Source organism: Myotis yumanensis, unplaced genomic scaffold, assembly GCF_028538775.1.
Source record: "Myotis yumanensis isolate MYYU_CA2020_CCGP unplaced genomic scaffold, mMyoYum1.0.hap1 SCAF_14, whole genome shotgun sequence".
Taxonomy (NCBI): Eukaryota; Metazoa; Chordata; class Mammalia; order Chiroptera; family Vespertilionidae; genus Myotis; species Myotis yumanensis.
This window is the reverse complement of record NW_027223765.1, coordinates 22,686,717-22,710,969: the sequence shown is the minus strand read 5'-3', so window position 1 is coordinate 22,710,969 and position 24,253 is coordinate 22,686,717. Positions and strand designations below refer to the sequence as shown.

Genomic DNA, 24,253 nt, shown 5'->3' with positions numbered 1-24,253 from the left:
TTGCCTCAATGCTGGGGGAAAAGCAACCGTCATTAGAAAAACGAATTGCTCAGCTGTTTATAAGCAAAAAGCTCTGGGGGAATTTCTCAGGACCCCAAAGGCAAAGCATTACAGGGTTATGCAAACATATGTTGCAGGTGTTTTAGGGGAGACAGGTGGGCAAGCCTCCGCCATGGAAGAGGAGTTAGTTTAATACGCTGTAACGGGAACGAGATAACCTGAATGCATCCAAGTGCAGCGATGCCGCGGCACCAGCGCGCTGAGCGGGAGAGCAAAACTCTCCCGAAAATAATTACCTTGTTAGTGCCAAGCTAACGGAAATTTTCCCATCTTATAGTTTTATAGAAAACAAACACTGCCAATTACTTTTAAAAAAACACACCAAAAAACTAAAGGTATTTTAAACCTGGAACAAAGAACAGCCTGAAATAGCGATAATTATCCAGAAAAGATAAGGATGAAGTATTGTTGCTTTTATTTAAACAAATATTCCTAAGGAGACAGTTTGTTGTAATATCCCCTGTTTGGTTCACTAGGCAACATTAGATTTATCATAATTCTCCTAAAGCCTAAGATATTTCTATATTAAAATGCTAATTTTGTCTTTTCTTTTGCCTGTAATTAAAGCTGGGGAAATTTGTGATCTGATATTCTCTGATTGCTAGAGGGTCCACAAAGGTCTCACCATCGCTGTTTCTTATTGCCACACACTGCCCTCTTCATTAAAATTAGATACAGGGACACAGTGGATCAAAAGGCAGACATTATAATCCTAAATGCTCACAAAGCTCCCATTTTAAAATATACACAAAATAACTGGTATTATCTGGATATTGCTGTCAAACCTAGACTTGTATTTTATTTCCTTCCTCATTGATCTGAGTTGATTTTGTTTTTATATTATTCCTGTTATTGAGAAAATACTTATTTACTATACATATTTATGTATAACAGTATATTGATCCATACCTTCCTTATCTAAACCACTTTTTTAAACAATCCATACCATGAATTAAATGCCAAATATTTAGTATTTAAAAAGCTCAGAAAACATCAGATATGGAAAATAAAACCTAGCTTGATTTTTTTACAATATTCCAAAATCCAAAATGTGGATACAAATTATTCATCAAGTGAACACAGATCTTCACAAACACACAAAAAATCTCTGTAGAAAGGTTGCAAATTAGAATATTATTTCAGTACCAGGTTTAAAATGACCTTCGGTATAGTAATAATTCCCATTTTGATAAGAAGTATATAGCAACTGGCAGAAAAATTCAAGTATTTCAATTTTTGCATCTACAGATTTAAAAAAAACACACATTTTAAAGGCCTACAAGAAGTTTTTTAAAAAGCAAAAGATTGTTAAATGGGTAAAGACCCAGACAAAACCTCTGAAGCCACGCCAGCCTCATTTTACATACCGAATAAGCCCAATTCCCTGAAGTGACATCTCCCTCTCTACCCTGGCAAGCCGAGATCTCAGATGGCAGAGAAGCATTTTAAACCACCTGTGCGTTATGCTCGACTGTAGCTTCACACAATAAATAGACACCAACAGAGAAATAAAATTCTTTTCCTTTTCCTAATGTATTTATATTATTGAACTTAGCATGCAGGAGGATGCCAGATGAACATGCCCCTCAATATATGGGAAGTAATTTAGGCCAATACATTTTCTTTGTTACTAATACTGGTCCTAGAACACTCCTTTTAGATGGTTGGTTAGCTCTTTTCAGCATTACTGAACTCTTCACCCTTTTCCTTCCTGAAATGTTAGCAGATGGGAAGGGGAAGCCTTACTTTATAGAAATCTAGGAAACCCATTTGTCTTTTCCTAGGACTGGTTCCCAACTCCCAATAATATAAAGGTAAAAGGAAAGAGGTGATCACAAAAACTGTTCCTAAATACTCCAATTTGATATACAAATTATGTTGTAATTTTTTATTGTTGGAAATGTTAAAAATAAGTTTAAACAAAATGTCACCAAAATAGAAGCAACTGAAAAAAATTGTTTTAGGATATCTGAATCACCAAGAATAAGTCTATATGACCCCATGGGACCCAGAATCCTGGTTTGAAGAATTTAGCCCCGTCTTCTTTCCTTTCATTACCTGCTTTCGTAACTGCCAAGGCAACAAATACTAAGCTGCTGCACATTGAGGCCTGGTAAAAGAAAACCATGCACAGTCACACTTCTAATGCAATTTTCTGAGTAATTCCAATAAAACATCTTGGAATTAAAAATTCATTCATCATATAAATACACTCTTACGAAGGTCATACACTTACACTGTGTGTTGTTTTTTGTGTGTGGTGGTTTCTAGCATAACAATGAAGTATCAGTACTGAACTTTTGAAATATCTAAGTGAAGAGAGAAATGAGAAAACAAACATAAATAACACACACATTTTCTTGAGTAAGATCACTGAGAAGATGGATGCTGCCTTCCTTGATTTTTTAATTCTAGATTTCATATATCATTGTTAAAAAGAACACTGATATCAGGTGTTTTATTTCTCTAAAGCTTAGGTAGTACTGTAAATATTTTTCTTTTTGATCAATAACTCTTAAAAACTGATTTTAGTCAGAGAGAGAGAGAGGAAGAGAGAGAGAGAGAGAAACATTAATGTGAGAGAGAAACTCAATTGGTTGCCTCCTGTACATGCTCTGACCAGGGTTGGAACCTGCAACTGGGCCAAGTGCCCTGACTGGGAATCGAACCCATCACCTTTCAGTGTGTGGGATGATGCTCCAACCAACTGAGGCACCTGGCCAGGGCTTTACTCAGTAACTTAAAAACAAAGCCCCCTGAATATCTGGTGTTAACAACTGGCACATGAATTGCATGCTGCTCATGTAATATCTACATTAGGTGTTCTTAATCTTTTTGTGCCACAGACTACTCTGCTTCCTGTGAAGACTTTGGCCTCCTTTTTCAAAATAATGTGTTTAAATGCACAAAATAAAATACATTGGGTTATAAAGAAAACAAATTATACTGAAATAGAGCAATCAAAATATTGAACAAATTTCTAATGGTGATATGTGCTTTTTTTATTAATGTATTAAATAAGATATAGTGGCTGGTCTAATCATTACTATAATTTAGCAGTAGTGATGAATGTAAAAATGGTATTTCAAGATATCTTCATCAACTCTAATGTGATATAAAATATCTGTGATTGCTATTAGTGGAAATGTTTCAGGTGCTGCTGATAATATTGCAGTTTGTTGCTTTCATCCATCTTTGATGTAAATATTAAATTTTAGTAAGGGTTTAGTGAAAATAAAGATGTAAATGTTACCCATCCAAGTTGTTAGGGCTCTCCGCCCACCATCCCCCCCCCCCCCCAAATTCCATTCATAGACCTTCTGGGGGCCTTTTATCAGAAACCTGAAAGGTGGTTTTGAATAACAACTTTCCTCTTGGGAAGGTAGACTTTTATAGGTACCGCTGTCCTAGTTTATTAACCCATTTGCTGTATAAATGTGCACAGGGGTGATAGTCAAAATATAAAGCAACTGCTCTAGCACAGACAGGTACTAGTCAGGGCTGACAGAGCCCAGGAGGAAATGCCGGAAGAGCTCCCACTGTGCCAGGCTCTGACCTTCAGATGCTGGATTTCTTTACATACTGATAGAGAAGTACCTGTTAAGGCTTTGGCCCAGGTAGCCTCCAGTACCTCATCTGAATGAATGAGAAGTGTGGCTAGGTGGGCGATGAGGATGAGGATGGTGGGGGAATGCTCAATCACAGGGACGCAAGCTGTCTGCCTCTGGAGAGCCCACTTTTTCTGTTCTAACTTCTTGGAGAAGGTTTCCATTGCTGTGGGACAGCTGATGGCAACCAGATTTGTAGAGGGACGCTCCAATACTAGTAAGTGGGGCTGTCCACTCAGCACTTTTTCTAAGTTGCTGAACTTTCTTAGTTTGCAGCCAGAAATGCTTCAAGAAAATAACTCTCTTCTAAGAAGTCATTTTTTTTTTTGAAGAATCAAATCAGTTGAAAACCAGGATCCCTCTGGTTGGAATTTTGAAGGAGTGAGAAGAAAGGGGGCTGCATACTTTGTAGTGACTCAGAAAGAAGAATGAGAAGGTGATAAATAATCATCACATCTAGGTTAACACATTGCGGACCAGTAGTTTTATTGCTAGCTTTACCCAGTGGCTAGATAAGTTTCTAATGAACGAGTTCAAAAAACGTTTTACAAAAATGTTAAAGGCATGCTTTAAAATTAAATACCTATTGCATTTTGAAGTTATTTATTACATGTTCTTTATAAAGTATGATACTTTGTAAAACACTGTGTAATATGAAGCGAAAATTCTCGTGATCCGTCCGCAATGTGTTAAGAGGAATCTTTGGAGGTCATTACTTTCCCTCGTTAGTTTGTATGGAAGTACAGAGCACTTATTTCCTGGTGGACACTATTTAAAATACCCATGAGAGAGATGACATTAAATGAAAGGGGATTTAACCTAGATGTGATGATTATTTATCATCACAGATACAAAGTATAATTATTCTGTAATGTACAGAACAGCATACAAAGTATAATTATTTTTATGTAAATTATAAAAAAATTAAAAAATAGCTTGCAGAAATTGACAGAGTGATCTTAAAATTCATATGGGAAGGCAAGTGACTCAGATTCTCTTGAAAAAGGTAAATCAAGCTCATGAATTCATAATTCTGATTTCAAAACTTAGTACAAAGCTATAGTAATCACGACAGTGTGGTACTAGCATTAAGGACAGACATTAGATCAATGGAATAAAACTGAGAGTCCAGAAATAAATCCTCATATTTATGGTTAATTCAGTTTTGACAAATGGCCAAGAAAATTCAATGGGGTAAGGGATAGTCTCTTTAACAAACACAATTGGATATCCACATGCAAAAGAATGACTTTGGACCCCTACTTCACACCACACACAAAATTAACTCAAAGTGGATCACAACCCTAAATGCAAGAGCTAAAGCTATCAAACTATTAGAAGAAAATAGGAGTAAATCTTTGCAATCTTGGATTAGCAATGATTTCATAGATATGACAGCAAAAGTACAAGTAATTAAAGAGGAGACTGATTAGTTAGATTTCATAGAAATTAAAAATATTTTGTGCTTCAAAGGACACAGTTAAGAAAGTGAAGATGATCTACATAGGATTGAAAATATTTGCAAATCATGTTTCAGATAAGTCTTATATTCAGAAATGTAAAAAAACTTTTATAACTCAATAATACAATGACAAATAACTCAATTAAAAATGCACAAAGATCCGAAGAGGCCTTTCTCCAACGAACATGTATAAATAGCCCATAAGCACATGAAAAGATGTTTAACATAATTAGTCATCAGGGAAATCCAAATCAAAACCATAATGAGATACCATTTCATAACCATTAGAATTGCTACAATAAAAATGACAGATATAACAAGTGTTGGCAAAAACATGGGGAAATCTGAGTCCTCATGCATTGCTGGTGAGAATGTAAAATGGTACAACCACTTTGCAAAAACAGTTTAACAATTCCTTAAATGTTGAACGTAGAGTTACAATATGACTAAGTGATTCTACTGCTACCTATGGAAGCATCTCCAGACTTTGGGTAAGCTGTTCCCTCATGTTACAGGTGTTTACTCACTATTCTCTGCTGACCGAAATGCTTCTCATTCTTAGTTCAAATACATACTACCTTTGACATGAAGCCTTTTGTGAATTTCTAGTTACTTTATTACCTCTACTCTGACAACATGCTAATTTCAACAGAAGTTTGCCTTTTCCATCAGGCCTTACATTGTCGTCAGTTGTATACACGTCTGTCTTGCACACAGAGCGGAAGCTCACTGAGGGCGGAGCCCTGTCCAGATCAGTGTAGCTCCTGGGTCTCTAGCCACATGTCTGGCACAGGGTATGCGTTCAGTGATTGTGTGTGAACTAGATAAACCGAAGAGCTTGCCAGCATCTGGCTCTAAAAACGTAGCTGCAGGGAAGTAGAGTGAAAATAATGTGATCTGCAGATATGCATGGAAAATGGCAGGCTCAGAGAGAAGGCATTTCTGAAATGCCCACGCAGTCCCTTTCTCCGTATGAGATGGGCCTAAGCCAAATAAGGCTACCATTATGCCCATTTCAGAAAGAAGCTCCAAAAAGGCTAACTGGCAATACGTGTGCTCTCAGAGTTTTTCTTAATAAACAGAATCCTAACTCCTGTATCCAGTTATACGACTGTGATCACAATTCAGGTAACGAAAATGGAAAGAACAGTGAGTGGTGACACAAGCAGCCTGTTCCAGCAGGGAAATCAGTGAGCAGAGAGCAGGAGGGTTGACCGTGACTATCTGACCACCCCTGCTTGATGGGTTATCTCACAAAGGAGCAGCTGGTTAAGTGGATGTGGATGGCACCCTGCTTTATAAAGTAAACACAGGCAATGTAATTAACGTTTCTTAATTGAGTTGAACTCCTTGTAGGCAGTATGTTGTCTGAACTTATTTTGTTCTGTTTTTGTGCTGTGTTATTGTTTCTGTTTGTCTGGCTCTTCATAGGAGTTTTACAGGGAAACTGAGAGAAGCTGGATGTCATTTTAAAACTAATCAGTGCTATTTAAGTTGGATGGGAAGGAAGGTTGTGAAGATGACAGTAGGAGGAGAGGGGCAGAAAGAGCAGTCCAAGCAGAGGGAGAGCACAGAACTGGGGTGAAGATGATATGGAAAGAGACTTCCTTCTGCTTGTCTTCCTCCCTCCCTCCTTCCCATGAATCCTTCCATCCAAATATTTCCTGTGTCAGGCACTGTGCTAGGTACCAATGGTACAATGTTGATACAACAGTCTTTACCCTTAAGGAGCTTATTCTCAAGATTGAGACAAGTAAATAATCACATCTATGTAAGACTGCTTCTGAGCTGAATGCTTAGAAAAGGAGGTGCTATGAACGTGCATAAGAGGGTCATTTTATTTCATCGGGGAGGATTTCCCAGAGGAAGTGACATGGAATAGCAATTTGAATGAGTAGTTTTTAATTATGTTTGCATTCTGGGGAGAGGGTTATGAAGAGAAGCAGGGCAGCATAGAGAGGAAAGAATGAACTTACTCATTTTGTTGTTCTTAGAGTTCTCATAGAGCTATTAAAGTGTGATTTCTTTTTCTAGACTGTACTATTTAATGATTAATGATATCTAGAACCTTCACACTTTATCTGTTTATACAGTTACATAAAAAGCAATAAATATTATGTACAATAGAAAATATATGCACAATAAAATATTTAAATGAGATAGAGATGAAACAAGCTATATTTAAATTAATTTTTATAATAATTTACTTTTTTTTTTGTGTGTTTCCTAAAATATGTTGATGATGCCTGCCCACATTAGAGAGGACCAATCTTCTTTTACTTGGTCTACTGATTCAAATGCTAACCTCTTGTGGAAACAACCTCACAGACACACTCAGAAATAATGTTTTACCAGCTATCTAGGCATCCTTTAGGCCAGTTAGTGAACACATAAAATTAACCATCATATGGCTCTTCTTAAAATTTAATTGGAAGATGTTACATTTCTATATTATAAAAAATGGACTCAAACCTGATTTTATTTCATTTGGAAGATGAGTAACCAAGTTAGAAAATTCTGTTTCCATAATTTTTTAGTGTACTTTGAGAGTTTTAAATAAGTGAAACACTTAAATTGTCTTTGGCAAGAACATCACAAATGGATGAAACATTTCCAACCATTCAATTTAAAAATGTTCTTTCCATAGCATGAATTTCTTTCAAAAAGCTCTTATTTTCTCTCATTATTAAAATGTTACCATTAGCTTAAAGGGACAAATTAAATGCTTCGTTTTTCAGCAATATTTGTATGGTACTGTATTATCGGCAGCTATTTGTCATCAAAACAGAGGTAAGCGAATTTGAAATGTTTATTTTTTTTTAAAAAGAAATTATATTTGGCAACTCTTTTCAGCACATTAGCAGCAGATATCTAGTGAACCCACAATAGATGTTCACAGCTCCTGGCATCTCTTTGGTATGGTAAACATGCCATCATTTAACAATATAAGCCATAATCTACTTAACGGGGCATAAGGAAATGTCATTGAGGCACCATGTGGTGGACACAAAGGGCTACTACCAATGCTTTTGTATGGGGAAGTCTCCTCTTCCTTTAGGAGACCTTAGAACGGCTGACACATGGGCCATGTGAAGGCACCAGTGTTAATATGCACATTAAAAGGTAAAGCTGTTTTTCTTCTCTCTCTCTCTCTCTCTCTCTCTCTCTCTCTCTCTCTCTCTCTCTCTCTCTCTCGTTTCATTATGTTCTTCCAGTACTTCATTGTATTATCTTTGTGTAGCCACTGTGTATGCACACATTCTATTTCAGAAATCACCAGTTTAGAGCCAGGCTTCTGTTTTCAGCAGTTTGTGCAGTACTTTTTTTCTCAACCTAGTGTCTGTTTCTGAAAGTGATGTCCACAGCCTACTGGTTTCAGACCAGGTACAATTACAGATTTCTGGATCCTATCGCAGAACTATTTACATTGGACTGTCTGGGAGTCTGCATTTGTCATGAGTTCCTTCAGGGGCTTCTTTGGCACACCACCATTCAGACCTACTGCACTGCATTGCAAGCACTGTGGAGAGGGAACCAGCTCCCTAATCCATTTTATCACTAGTACCTGCAATAAGCACTTGTTGAACTAAATTGTAATGATCAGGTTAATTTCTCCTCTGGCAGAGAAAATGAGGGTTTAGTTAGAGCAACTAGTTACTTTTCCCTCCCTCCTTCGTCTGTCCCTCCGTCCCTCCCTCCTTCCCTCCCTCCCTCCCTCCTTTCTTTCTTTTGTTATTGTAGGAACTTGGGTAATATAAAACATACTAAAAGCATTGCCTTCTTCACTGGAACCTCTTAGATTAAATGTCTAACCATTGTGCTGTACAAATGAAACTAATATAAAATAATATTGAACGTCAACTGTAATTGAAAAAAAATAAAAGCACTGCTTTCATAGAGTTGATATATTGTCAGGGGAAGACGAAATAAAAAATAACATACATAAATAAATTATCTACTATGATAGAAGGTGGTAGTTGCTATGGGGAAAAAAAGTAGAGCAAGGTAAGGGATCAGGAGTGCCCGGGCAGTGGGAAGTGGGGGCAGGACAGTCTGCAGGGTGACGGGGTGCTCACTAAGATAGGATCTAAGAGAAGACTTAAAGGAGGTGAGGGAATTAGCCAAGGGGATATTCCTCTCACTCACCACAAATCCTGCTCATCCTCCTTTATAGGTTTTAACCAAGACTTCTGAGAAATTTTAGATGCTGTGGATACATGGCAGGAGCTCAGTAAATTTTGGCTGAATGAATAAAAATAGGATTTTGGAGAGAGAAACAATGTGGAGAAATGAAACTATGAAGTTCCTCTTCAAAACAGGAAGAACAACCAAATAAATAAAGAACTATTTCAAATCATATGAAGACACCTAAAAATGTCCCTAGCAGCATTTGAGGGCTTTACACATCAAATACTAGAGCAAAAGCCCCCTCACAGAGCCAAGCGGCCTCCTGCGTAGCTAGGCCGACCTCACCCATGCGGTGGCTCCGGTTCATCTGAGTGGTCCAGCCACCACCTTTCAGTATGGAAACCTAGCTTACATTTCCCAATATGCCACTCATAACAGTACTTGGATGGGGTGAAGTGTACTTAAAAATTCTCCACGATAAAACATTTGGTGGTTTTGTTTTGCTTTTGCATTTTTTGGAACATATATAACTCCTTATCTAAAGTATTTAAATAAAAGTAAATTGATTATGGTTAATTGATTATGATTACGTTTACTGCTTGAATGTATTGATTTTTATTCCTAAGAAATCAATATATTTAAAGTTGTTAATTAACAATACTGAATTTAATGAATATACTTAAGAAGCAATTAAAATATTTGTGGACATGACTTATATTAAAAATGATTAAGCTGTTTTTCTCTTTCATCAGTTTTAAGTTTAAAATCTTTTTGTCATAATCTGTGATTTATAACTTTCAATCAAAGTAAGAGGACCAGAAACTACTCAAAGTAGCGCCTCTTCTTTTCAAACAAGCTACCACCTCATATATAATAAGGACAATAAGTGGTCAGCTAGGTTCTCATAGAATGTAGAGCTACAAATTACCTTTAGAGATTACAGGCTAATTAAGGCCTTACTAGCCACCTATCCCTTTTAAAAAAACAATTAATGAACCTGAGTCAAGGCAGCAAAGGATAAATGATTTCTCTGGGGGTAAAAGAGCCAGTCAACGTGAAAGGGCAGCCACTTCATTTTTGACCTCAAGGGCAGATCACATACATTTCACTGCACTGGATTGTAAAACTTTAATACTTTCACATTTGGGGCCTCACATGCCTTTCAAAACACAAACACACAGAATTAATAGCTCTATAAACTTAAGTAATCTATTTAAAATAAATATTTCTCCATAAGAATCTAGATTGCTTTTACTTATAAAATATCAGATAAAAAGCAGGGGATTGGTTTGTAGATTTCATTTTGTTTATTGTTAATCAGAACAGAATTAACCATGGATTCTGGTCTCTTCTATAGTTAACTTGAGGAAAAAGAGAATGACACATACTCATGTACCTCAGATACAAGCAAAAAACTACTTTTTTCGGTCACTAACAGGGAAAACACAAAACAAAGGATTCTTAAAGAATGGTAGTTTTCAGATAATGTTCCAGCTTTTTAGGGAAAAAAGTATGAAGAAGACAAAAGTAACACCTTCTTTTTGTAACAGAAAGTCAGATTAGAAACATATTTAAAAATGTGAATAGAACCTCCAATGGGAACATCACAAAAGTAAATAAAAGAGCACTGTGCATCCTCCTTAAAGAGTCCATCTTGCCCTAACCGGTTTGGCTCAGTGGATAGAGTGTAGGCCTGCGGACTAAAGGGTCCCAGGTTCGATTCTGGTCAAGGGCATGTGCCTTGGTTGTGGGCACATCCCCAGTAGGGGGTGTGCAGGAGGCAGCTGATCGATGTTTCTCTCGCATCGATGTTTCTAACTCTCTAACCCTCTCCCTTCCTCTCTGTAAAAAATCAATAAAATGTATTTTTAAAAAAGAGTCCATCTGTGTGGTTCTTAGTTCCTTACTGATCAGAGAAGAGAAAGGTACAATGGCATTACTGGCACAGAGCTTTATCTAATACTGTCAACTGCCTGGTAGTAGGCTTGAGTCCATTCACGACTTTTCAATTTTGATATATGACATTTTACCAAATCCACCTGACTTTTAAAAAGTTACATTAACAGTCAGGGGTTTGGTGTTTTTTAGCATTAAAAGAGTAAAAACCTATTACCTACATATAATCTGAAATCTGACTATTCAGACTTTTTACACTTTAAAAAGGCAATATTTAATATAACTCCAAACAAAAGCCAAATCAGAATTGGCCAAGCATAAGAACATTATACAAACTATTTTCATAGTGTCGTTCTGTGTACAAGAATGACTGAAATTAAATTGTCTTATTTCTAGCCATTTTCTTCCATAAACAATAGCAATCACAGATAAAAGGATGGCTTGCAACCTTACCAGAAATTTCTTGGGGGAACATTCTAGTCTTCAAAACAAACAGTATCTGTCAAATTCTTACTGCAAAATCTAAAATGTTAATCCATGTACTGTATTTCATTTGTAATAAGTCTTTGTGATAAGGTTAACACTTCAGCACATAACACAAATAAGAGAGCACCAAACAATGAAAATTACTCTGCTTATGTTTCCGTATTAGAATTTTATTTGCTAAAGGGTAAAAACAGATTTGCAAAATTCACAGTTAACTTAAAACAATAGTTTTAAACCTTTTATTCCTAGCCCTTACTGCCTTCAGGAAGGGAAGAACATCTGGTTATTTAAGGAACACAATATGTTCACATTTTCTATGACTTTTGTTTCTAATTGGGTCTTAAAATTTTTTTTGAATTTGAACAACTAGTTAGAACAATGTTTTTTAATCACTTCATATTTTTCAGACTGTCCTCCTTCTATCCCTCTACTTATTCAGTGGATTGTTTTTGGAAATCTTCTCAGTGGTTCTAATATGATAAGGACAAGGAAATAAGATTTAGGATTGTGGCATAGAGCTAAGTATAGAAATCATATTTATGGTGAACAGAGTACAGGATGCTACAAACAGGTATCTGACATCCAGTCTTTACATACAGCATACATTTTAAAAATTTTCATACAGTTCTTGGGCCACTTACATACCTGGCAGTTTCATTTATTACAGATACAAGTAAATGTCTAATACAAATGAAGAATTGGGTGAGCAATAGCAGTAACTAGGATTCCACTATTTTTAAAACTAATGAAGCTATAGCTCTTGTTTGGAAAGGTGGGCAGAAGACCTGGGTTCAATTGCTGGCTCTGCCATTGAGCTGTGTGATCTTGAATAAGTTTTTATACTTCACCTTGATCCTCTGTGCTCATCTGCAGAAGGAGGGGCTGGATTAGACTCTCTAGGTTTTCTGCAGTTCCAAAATGTGACAGTCTAAATAAAGTAGGTTAACTACATTCTTTATTATGTCTTCTTTGTTCCATAGTATTTAAAAGTGGTAACAAGTTTTCAAATAATTCTGACACAGTAAATTAAGGAACCAGATGCTCTTTAAGTTCAAGTAGTAGGGTTAGCTCGCCATCTTGATAAAAATGGCAGCTGACAAATACATAATTGGCTACAACTTCTGTTTAGAATGTAGATATGGGTTCCAGAAAAATGCTAGGTGAATGAGATACACCTAGATTAGAGTCAGTATTGGAAGAGGCTTAGTATTTGAGTCAGAATTCAATTCTATCCTTATTTTCTTAACACCAAGCAGTGCAGAACACAAAGCTAAATAAAAATAAAATAAAATAAAATAAAAAAGAACAGCATCATAAGGACAAATAATTGAAAAAAAGTCAATAGGCAAATAGCTACAATACAAGGTGTTGTGAGGACTCATGTCCTATTTGAAGCGGAGAATGGCTTTCTGGAGAAGGCAGATGGATACAGGAATCTCAGGAGAAGGTGAGTAGATGCAAGGTCATGGAGCCACTCTAGCTAGCTTGGAAGCTTACAAGGTTTTTTGGCCGTAGAAAGCCATCTAACCTTAACTTCCCTGCACTGAGAAGCAATGTGGGAAGATAACCTGCTCTGCCTGCCTCACAGCTTGTTGTGAGGACCACATTGAGCCCATCAGAGTGCTTGGAAACTGAAAGAACATGGCCCTATTATTACAGTTTACAGGCCCATTATTTTCAAAAGTCTGTTCAAATAAGAAATAGTTTCACTGTAAAGCCGGCATCACAGCTGATATAAAACAACTAAAGCTCGGTGTCTCAAGCTCTACTTGCAGAGTCTGTTCTCAACTCAGCAACTCCGCTGGGATTCAGGGGCAGCAGCATGACCAAGTGCTTTTCCGAGGCTGACAATGAACCCCTAAGCTCAGAGTTCCTTGTTTATTTTTTATATGATTGAGTCTGTCAGCAGCACTCAACACTACAGTAATGTGAAGCTGGGATATGAAAAGTGTACTTTCATGACTCAAATCTCATCTTTCTACTAATTTACTTCATAGAGATTTGTGTGTTTATATACTTACTCTGATCAACTTGTATCAGGGATGATTCAAGTGTTGTGTTGTTGCTAATAACAGAAAACATTGAAGGCACTCTGATGTTTAGATTTTTATGGGATATGGGTGGGGTGTGAGCATCACCTTTCCCTCTATTTCCCCCCCTCATCACAAATGGCTTCCTTTATGACTTTATAAGACATTAACTTTACTCTAAACTCTAAAATCACTTGTGGATTCCTGTAATATATATAAACTTCCTTTTTATTGTATCTTTATAGCACTGGACTAAATCCTGTTAGATCGTTAGAAGTCAGTTCTTATGGACAAAGGATGCTCTGGTTGGGTGGGTCATTAGACACAACTGATTTCAACCACAAAAGAGAAGACCAATTCCTGCCCAATTTATTATGTCTCAGGAATATCTGTTTAAGATACTACATTTTGGACCATTATCTTAATCATGTTTTTACTTGGTAAGATCCTGAATGTAAAAGTAGGGGTTACCTTTTTTTTAGATACTTATGCTATAAATTATTTTTTTCTCTTAAACCTTAGAAAGCATATTTGTTAATCCTTATAGAATGGCTTTATTATACTAGTATATTAGATATACTACATTATTGAGATAAAAGTACTCTATTGAAATCACAGATTACGCTAATAACATTGACAGATTTATTGTATACAATTCTGCAATTAGAAGAGTGAATAATTCATAGTAAGAACAACCATAATTAGCTAGGGAAAAATGATCAAGATCAATAGATTTAGGTAACATATTCATTTCTACCTTCAATTAAACCAAGCAAATTACACAAGTAGATAATTCAAATAGTTATTTTTGAACTTTTCCCCACTCTGTATAACTCTAAGAATTCCTAATGCTGAGCAGACAGAATTTACCTTAAGTTTGTAGAGTAAAACTTATTGACCAGAAACCTCATTATTTTTTTAATGGATATTTTGTAATCTTGGTTATTTTTTACAAAAAAATATATACTTACACAAATTACATATAACACATATATGTAATAATATAAAATATGGAACTTTTGATTTTCATAGTCAGACTCTTAAACCTTACCAAAAAAATTGCTATCTTATGTATCAGAGAAGTAATGGATTATATTTCTGATACTTAATGAAATTTTGTATAAGGGAAGTGAAAAAATTATGTATTTCTGCAGAAAATGGATATAGGTACAAGGAAATGAATTATTTTAAATCAATCAATTAATAGAGAATATACTCAAATGTTGAAGTCTACGACCAAAGAAAGGGCAGAAATCCCTTTGAATCAAAATGTATGTTGAACATGTTGAACATGGAGGCCCATGTTGATCAGACAGAGCTTTGGCAATGGATCCACAAACAGACTGACTCAAAGACAGCTCGACAACTGCCAACAAGACTGTTGGTGATTCTGCCAAAGAGCCAAAGGCTGGGAATACCACCCAATGTCTGGCATTCTACTATTCGTGTTTGAAGCTTTCTCTCTTACATTTCGTCCAATATTTTTGTTTGGCTCAAACGCATCAAAAATTCACAGATTTTTTTAGATCATTAAATGTTCTTATTTTCAAGAAATATAACATTAGTTGTAAAAGAGCACACTTTTTCTCCGAAGTGTAAAGACAATTTTGGTGACTTGCTTTAAAGTTCAACTAGAGAAATCAGCATTATAGTCTGTTGAAGTCTTTATTTTATTAGGGTACTCTTCACCCCCAAAATAAGAAATACATATTTATAATATGAAATAATTTAGTATTTCATAATTTCATAAGTTGCTATAGAACTGGTCCTTTTTCATGGCTCTGATGTCCTGGTCTTCACATGGCCCCTGAGGCTTTACTTGGATAGGCTGGCCCTCTGAGGGGTTCCAATGATAACGAAGGTGGTGATAAAGAGAAGCAAGCTCATCTACTTTCTTGCATTCTGAGGAGGGCAGGAGGACAGGACAACCTTTTAAGGGACAAGAGATGTGTGCTCCATTTAATTTGCTGCTCAGTTGCTAGGCAATGAGGTATATTAGTTTTGGCCTATAACTCTGGGCAAATTCTTTCATCAGACAATTCATCTGCCATTAGACAAATTCTCCATGAGGAATTCTTGGCATCATACAGAGACTCCAATTTTTCTGCAAAATGGGTATATCCTACTTGGGAAGCTTACCTTTGGATCTCGAAGGAACAGAGCCTTAAGGATCAGTGAGTGTACATCCCCAATCACTGGGTAATGCATCAGAAGGCCGAGACAGGTCTGGTAGTTACTAGAGATCACTAAATAAGAAGGAAAAAATAATTCAGAAGCAATATTTCTTCAGATGTTTGCATTATTGAGTAAAAATACAACAACAAGTCAAAGAAAGTAAACGAATAATCGCTTTGATAAACGGAAACGGGGAGAAGAGACCTTCACCCCATGGCCTCTGAGGCAATGCGCTGAACTGTTAACTGCAATCTAATGAACTAACAGGTAGCCTCAGGGGTGCTGGAAGGAAAACCCTCAGACACAGATATGTGTGTGTGTGTTTACAATATAAGTAATCTCTGGAAGCATGCATATTTTCTGCCATTTACATGGCTGTGTTTAAATGTCTCCAGTTTCGCTGCTTAGAAATTACAAAAATATCATGAATGGGAAAGAACCAGTTTAAAATTTTCATAAAATAATACTTACCCTGATTTTATGCTTCATAACTTACATGTTACATATATTCCTTTTTATATATACACATATTAAAAAATTCAAAATTTTTAAAAATGTATTTTCTTTCAATTATTTGTTTTCCTAAAGGTAACAAGAAATTTAGGGAAAATATCTAAGCAGTATTTCTTGGAGGAAAAATATCAAAATCTTCATAGATAAGCCTAACTGTGTGACTTAGATTGTCATTTAATTTTTTTTCAAATCAACCCAATTATGAGCACAATTATTAAACACATCTTTCAGGCAGGTCTATGTAAACTACTTCATTTCTTGGCCATCCATCAGCCACACTGTCACAGTCGGGCCCAGTAAGGATGCTTGTTTTGTGAGCCATACGGACATCCTCTACACCACTGTGAAGAAACTTTAGTTACAACTTCCTGTGGCTGCAACTAAACCCCTTTTATTAATCAGAGTAGTTAGTTGAAAAAGATTCCATAGGAAAACTGTGATTCAACAGAAACAACACAGATCACAAAATAAGTGTTTGTGATCAGAAATACCATTGATTCTTAGATCCCCTCCCCCTTCTGTTGGAAACAGCATTTCTTGCTATAGCTTCCCATCACTCCCTCTGCCCATGAACATTGTGGGGAAAGTAGACAGGACTGGGCAAAATGAATAATTATAATCTATGTAAGGAACCACTTTATCATCTTCATTTCCGTTGCTGATCTGACAGCTTGTAATTTCATACATCTGCTTTCATTTGTAAAGCACTCACTTATCCTACCCTTTCTATATCTGTTCAGACTCTCCTTTTCTTATTTGTTCATTTTGTCATATTCACATTCAGTTATCTATTGTCCTTTTTTCTCTAGAATTCAAAAAGCTTGGATACTAAGAACAGTATGTTTTCATGTACAGTCTTCTTGGAGAGCTAACAAATAAATAAAACTTAGATAATCAATTCATTTTATAACTCATAAAGTTATTCTCCCAAAAGTTACAATGATTATATATTAGTAACTGACCCAGGAAGTATTCTTGTATCTTTTGGAAATGGTTATGGCCTTGGGATTCAAAGATGTGGGTTTGAATCCCAGGACACCATTTGAAACTTTCATTAAAGTTTCCTGAAGATTAAATGACATAATCTATGTGACTGATTTATAGCAGCTGCTTAAAACCTGTTAAAGGTAACCTCTCTGAGTTTAAGTTTATCCATCTGAAAAACAACTTTCTCATTTAAAAAAACTATATGCCTGCCCTAACTGGTTTGGCTCAGTGGATAGAGCGTTGGCCTGCGGACTGAAAGGTCCCAGGTTCGATTCCGGTCAAGGGCATGTACCTTGGTTGCGGGCACATCCCCAGTAGGAGGTGTGCAGGAGGCAGCTGATCAATGTTTCTCTCTCATTGATGTTTCTAACTCTCTACCCTTCTCCCTTCCTCTCTGTAAAAAAATCAATAAAATATATTTTTTAAAAAACAAAACAAAACTATATGCCTACCTCATTCAATTCAATGATTATTTGTTGAGTACCTAATCCATGGCAGGCCCTATGTTAGGAGGGGGATGCAGAGATGAGCAAAGCACATCCTTGCCCTGCAGAAATGTAAACTACAGGAGGGCAGATGTGCAACAATAAGAATTTATTACCACTACCATCACAAGATGACAATGAATTATTGAAGGCTTTCTGAGACCAGGCCCATTGCCAAGAACTTTATCTGCAATATCTCATTTAGTTTCTATGATAATCTTATTATGAGGGTACAAATATTATCCTTGTTTTACAGATGAGAAAAGTGATACTTGGAAAGGTTATGTCATTTGCCCAAATCGCACACCCCTTGGTGTATAAGGTCAGGTATAGTAAATATTTAGAAACAGGCACAAATTCTCATATTTAGGTATAAAATATCACATAAAACAAATAATCATGGATTAAATATAAAACAAAAATTAAGAGCTAACAACAAAACCTTAAATTAAAGCTTTAACAATTTATTGTGCATCTCCACTGAAAATAAAGCTAATGAGTGTGTGAGTCTTGCAAGGTAACCAACCAGGCATGCAGAAGACATTAAATAAATGCAATGTGCTCTGAAAAAGTATTTGTTGAGGGCTTACTACCTGGAGGAAAAAATACATAATTACTACATGCAGTGTCTCCAACTGTTTAAAAACTTTTACTATACTAACTTTCCCAGTTACAAAATGGCAACATACGAAATGGACTTCAAATGAACCAGACGACCAAGTGGGGGTGGGAAGTAAATCATAAGTAAAAACAAAGCTTTTATTCCTTACACTCTGGGAGAAAGCCAAGTATAAAGCAGGGTCATATCCTTCTCCAAATAGAGTGATTTTCACCCAGTGTTAAGACCCTCATAAGATTCTGTCCTTGATGGTCCTCATTTCTCTATGAGCTTTTGGGCACACTAATATGAAACTTTTAAATTACTTTTTTGGAAAGAGTATAATTCAGAGCAGCCATTCTTTGTCTAGTAAATGACTTCACTTAATGATTTACACCTTTTTTTAAAAAAATATATATCTTATTGATTGTTTACAGAGAGGAAAGGAGAGGGATAGAGAGCTAGAAACATCGATGAGAGAGAAACATCGATCAGCTGCCTCCTGCACACTCCCTACTGGGGATGTGCCCGCAACCAGTACATGCCCTTGACTGGATTCGAACCTGGGACCTTTCAGTCCGCAAGCCGACGCTCTATCCACTGAGCCAAATCAGCCAGGGCGATTTACACCTTTAAACATACAGTTTTGCCAACTGAAAGGCAGTAAGTAAGCAAGTATCAAGAGCAGAATTATTGGTGGCCAGGGTGCAAGCATTGGAGAAAGGACCCCAAGTGGCCCCTAAGGCAGGGGTGCTAAGAAGAAATGGAGACATGGAGGGAGAAAAACAGGTGGAGGTCTTGCTTATAAAAAGGAGACTCGGAGTTTAAATTTTACTCCGCATTTGTTAGCAGTCACTGAAAGACTAGACTATACGTAATGTGATCAGATCTTTCAGAAAGATTGACACTGGCACAGGGTGATCAGTGGGAGGGAGCAAAAGAGGGACAAGAGGCAGCAGGCAGGTTAAAAGAGCACACCTGAAGTAAGAATGGGAGGAGGGGTGTAATGGGCAAAAATACTGGAAAAATGGATAGGTCTTCATATAAAATTAAGTTTGGGGAGTGTGTGCTTATGACAAAGAAACAGAAAAGCAATAGCAGACAAGAAGAACTTAGTAAAAATATTAACAAATTTATATAAAGCTAATTAAAGGGTAGAGCCACTTTTATTTAGTTGTAGAAGTTTGAAAGATAGCTTTTATTTTTACAAAAGTTATACATGTACTTAGTTTAAGGAGTCAAACTATTCTCTAAGTCTGGTTATAAAAACAGCCATTGCTGTCTCTTACCCCATTTCCCACTCCCAGAAGCACTGGCTTCCTTTTAGCTGATTAAAAAAACATACCTTCCATATCGTGAAAAAAGAAGATGCTAATATTACTAGCTCTTATTTTAAATGTTATCAACTGATGCCCCATCGAAGAAGACAAACAAAGCTTTAACAAAGCTTGTCCTTAACACTGAAGCCCACCCTTGCACTGACCTCCACACCCCACAGGCATTCTTTGTCTCCCCCCCCATTAAGTTATATCATAATGTCATTGAGATCAACTTTTATTAGAGTTTTCATTTTTATAACTAGGCAAATGTTAGCACAGTGCATCACAACTACCTTTCCTTTCTTGCACAGCCTCTGTCCTTTCTTGGAGTTTATAACAGTTTGTTTTTCATTTGCCTTGTATATGCATTCAACGTTAAATTAACCTGAAATGCTCTCCTAGGCATATGAATCTCTTCAGTACTTTCCAAAATTTTAGGTATTTCATCAATTTCAGGAAGTTTCTCTTGAGGCCTCTGGCTTGCTCCCTTATCCTGGGATGTCCTTCACCTCTTGCCCGTGTTGTAATCCTTATTTCCTAGAGTAACTAGCTTATTCTTTCTTGCCTGATTCTCTCACCTGGTGGAGCAACATCCTCCAAATGTTTTATGCACAAAACATGAATTTATTGAAAGCTTCTCTGTTTGGAAGATTTTCCATTGGCAACTAACAGTTTGACTAGGTACAGAATTCCGGGTTGGAAGTAACTTTTCCTTCAAACTGGGAGTACTGACTGCTGCAGAGCTTTCGGGTTTCCAGTTGCAAAGCCCCCACCTTCTAATTCCTAATCCTTTATGTGACTTGTTTTTTCTTCTCCTCTCCACTAATTGTCTGTAAATCCATGATAATGTACCTATTTTCATAATAGACCCTTTCATTTTAGAAATTTATGTTTTTCAGTTTAACTAGAAATTTCTAATTGTTTCTTTGATGATTTTCTCCCTTCTGTTTATTTTGTGTTTGTTATTTCTTCTCTTTCTCTTTAAAGAAATCTCATTTAGATGGAATCTCGTGGCCTGGTCCTCTAATTTGCTTTCTTATTTTCTAACTCTGTTTTATGTGCTAGTTTCTGGGACACTTTTTCAATTTTATATTCCAGCCATCTGATTTTCATCATATTTCAATTTTCAATTACATTTTCCCTTTATGTATTTTCCTAGCTCTCTGAGAAGTTTTCTCCTCCCTGCGTAGTCTCTGTGTCCTCTAGGTTACTTTTAGCCTGGTTACTTGTGTAGATATCTGCTTTCACTTTGATGTTTTCCTCAAATGGTTGGTGTTTTTTGGCTACCTGCTCATGTTTAAGAATGAGGCAGTGCCAAGGTAACTGGAAGGTAGCTACATGTGCATAGAGGGATGGGTTTATCGTAGGTCATTTCTTGGGCAATTCATGAGCCTGGATTTTTAAGTCTTTTCTCTTAGACCAGTGGTCTGCAAACTGTGGCTCGCAGTTTGCCAACCACTGCCTTAGACTGATTAGATTTCCCCAGAGAGGAGTCTCCCAAACTTCCTCCTGGAGGAAGACAGTCTGGCCTCAGTTCGGTGTTCTGCTATTTGAGATGGTAAAGAAGACCAAAGGGCTCAATATCCACTGAAATTGCCGGAGCCCCTAGTCCAGAGAACCTCTGTTTTAACATGTCCAGAGCAGAAATCCTGGAGGTAAAGGCTATAGATCTGAGTACAACAGCTTCTTAAATAGATGTTCAACCAGTTCTTGTGTGTTTGTTTGTTTTTGTTTTAGTCTTCACTCTTTCCCTCCTCCTACCAATTTCCAATTTCCAGAGGTTCTTAGCACTGCAAATTTCTACGCTTTTCGGAATGTTATGAGTTATTTCTTTGCTTTGCCCATTATCACTTTTGTATTTAGTTATCATGGATCTGCTAAATCAGTTATCACTAATCTATCTTTTCCTGCTCCCAAAATTGCTGTAATCTCCTTCCTAAGTCTCTGTATCTTGTGGGTTTATGCTACTTTAATGGGATTTTAGGAGCAATGGAGGTAAATGTAACATAGTCGGCAGTTAGACAGACATGAGCAGAGTAGGAATGATAAGCCAGGTACAGAAAGTCACCAGGGCGAAAAGCCCCGCATGCTGAGTAATGGACAATTGTAAGATAGGACCTTACCCCCATGGTGACCTTTCCTCTTCTAGCATATCTCTGGTCATGCGGTTCAGACCCTTCCCTGACCTTTCCTCCCCAGGCATGTTTCTAGTCATGTGGTAGACACCCTTAGAGGAGGAACAAAGGGTCCTTCATACAAGCCCTTGCACAACCACTCCCTTAAGCAATAAGTCCTCAGGACAATGAGGTTCTGAATAGCATCAAATATTCTTAAAAACAAAACCTCGGGTCTGTTGACTCAAGAGACAGAGTTTAGATCAAACTAACTTCTAGGTCTCAGTTGTGTTTCAACTCCAGGCCCAGGAAAGCAGTAAGACCAGGTGAGGTGATGCCATGGCTGATATCAGGACCCACTGTGACAACTAATGATTCTCTGACCAAAATAGTAGATACCATGACCCTGCAAGGACACACCTGGAAAGCTGATAAATATTCTACTGGGATTCTCCCGAGACTCCAGATAAAAGTCCTTAAAATGAAGGGCCATCCCCCCACCCCTCCCACGCCCTTGCCTCTTCCCACCTCCTTTCCCCAGAGTGCTCTCTTTCTCTCTCTCTTGAGCATACCCACACCTTTCCCCACTTTCTCTTCCCTCAAGGTACCTTTGCTTTCTTTCCCCTGCGCTCCAAGGGCCATTTTTTTTTGCCTTTGTAATTTGTTTCCTAAGTCCACACAGCCCAGCTGGCTCTCTTCTTTCACAACTCATGTCTTGTACCTGTGACTTTCTAAATAAACTTCTGCTTGTATCTGGGCCTAGGCTCTGAATTCTTTCGTAGCCAGAACTCAAGGTGCAATTCACTGTTAACAAATGCATCTCATATCTGATATCCTCAATCACTTCTTTTATAATGTTTCTACTCAGCACCTAGGCAGGTGAATTAAAGGGGAAGAATGTAGGTAGGAGGCAATTGGGTGGATAAACTTGGGGAAGTAAATAGTCAAAAGCCCAAGATTACCATCTCCTTTTCTCTAATCATCAAAGAGAATAGCTCCAGACAACGTGCAAGACTGTTCACATTCTCTTTTGGAAGCAACAGATGGACATGGCATCTTGAGCATTCCTGGGTAAGATTACAGTGGCACATTAATTTTGTAGCTCTAGGTTCTTGGGCCTTTGAACTCTGGGACTTAGACCATCGCCCCCCTGGTTCTTAGGCCTTCAGACTTGGATTGAATTACACTATTGGCATTCCTGGTTCTCCAGCTTGCAGATGGCCTATTGTGGGACTTCTAGGCCTCCATAATTATGTAAGCCAATTCATATAACAAATCTTCTCATATACATGATTCATTTTCTCTGGAAAGCCCTAATACAAAAGGCTTCACCTGACAGGCCTCACAGGGGAAAAATGTCCTCCCCACACCAGATGGTGCACAGCCAGCACATTGTGGTCTCTCAAAGGAGCTGCAATCAAGGTCTTAGGACAACGTAGCTGGTCATGATCTTTCACATGTTTCTATTCCTAGTCCTAGTGCTTTCATGCCTAGACTTCTTTATCTGAGGCTATGGTAGAGATCTTCACAAGCATCTTTTGCCAATACCTCTTACAGGAGACGGGAATTCTGAAGATACCTTTCCTCATTTGAGTTAGTACCAGTATTTTTTCACTCCTAGCACCCTGCTCTGATACCCCCACCACCTCGAGGTTCATAAAACTGCCAAAGTCTTTTGTTCAGTGCTTCCTAAACAGTGAGACGACCTCGCATCTGTGCTGATCCACTTGATCTTTGACCAGTGTGCCGTTTCATGGGTGAAATGGAACAGAGGGAATTTACATTTTCTCCAGAGTTTGACCCTTGCTTGTACCACCTTAGTAAGTGATTAGAGGCTTAACCTTTCACTTTTGACTTGTTGCTTTAATTAGCTACTCTGACACCTAACAGCTCAGCTCTCTCCAGCCCAGCCAAGCTGAGCTCCTGGCATTTACCATATAATCAAGCAATTGTGCTCCTTGGTATTTACCCAATTGTAATGAAAACTTGTAGCCACACAAAAAATTGCACACTGATATTTACAGCAACCTTATTCATAGCTGCCAAAACTTGGAAGCAACCGAGATGGCCTTTAGAAAGTAAGTGGATAAATAAACTCTGATATATCCAGACAATGGAATATTATTCAACACTAAAAAGAAACCAGCTATGAAACCTTGAAAAGACATGGAGATAAATGCATCTTACTAAGTGAAAGAATTTAACCTGAAAGGCTACATATGGTATGAGTTCAACTATATGAAATTCTGGAAAAAGTAAAACTATGGAGACAATGAAAAGTTCTGTAATTGGGCTAGAGGGAGGGAGGAATGGATGAACAGCCAGAGCACAGAGGATTTTTAAGGACAGAGAAACTACTCTGTATGACACTATAATGGTGGGTGCATGTCAT

General features: G+C 37.3%; 1 protein-coding gene across 1 annotated transcript in view; it reads right to left on the bottom strand.

The window, feature by feature from the left end:
* Positions 1–24,253, bottom strand: part of TBC1D5 (TBC1 domain family member 5) — a 421,112-nt gene that overhangs the window by 76,773 nt on the left and 320,086 nt on the right. Inside the window, exon 16 of the mRNA XM_070433344.1 lies at positions 15,810–15,916. Within this exon, the coding sequence (XP_070289445.1) occupies positions 15,810–15,916 (107 nt within the window). The remainder of the gene's footprint in view (positions 1–15,809; positions 15,917–24,253) is intronic.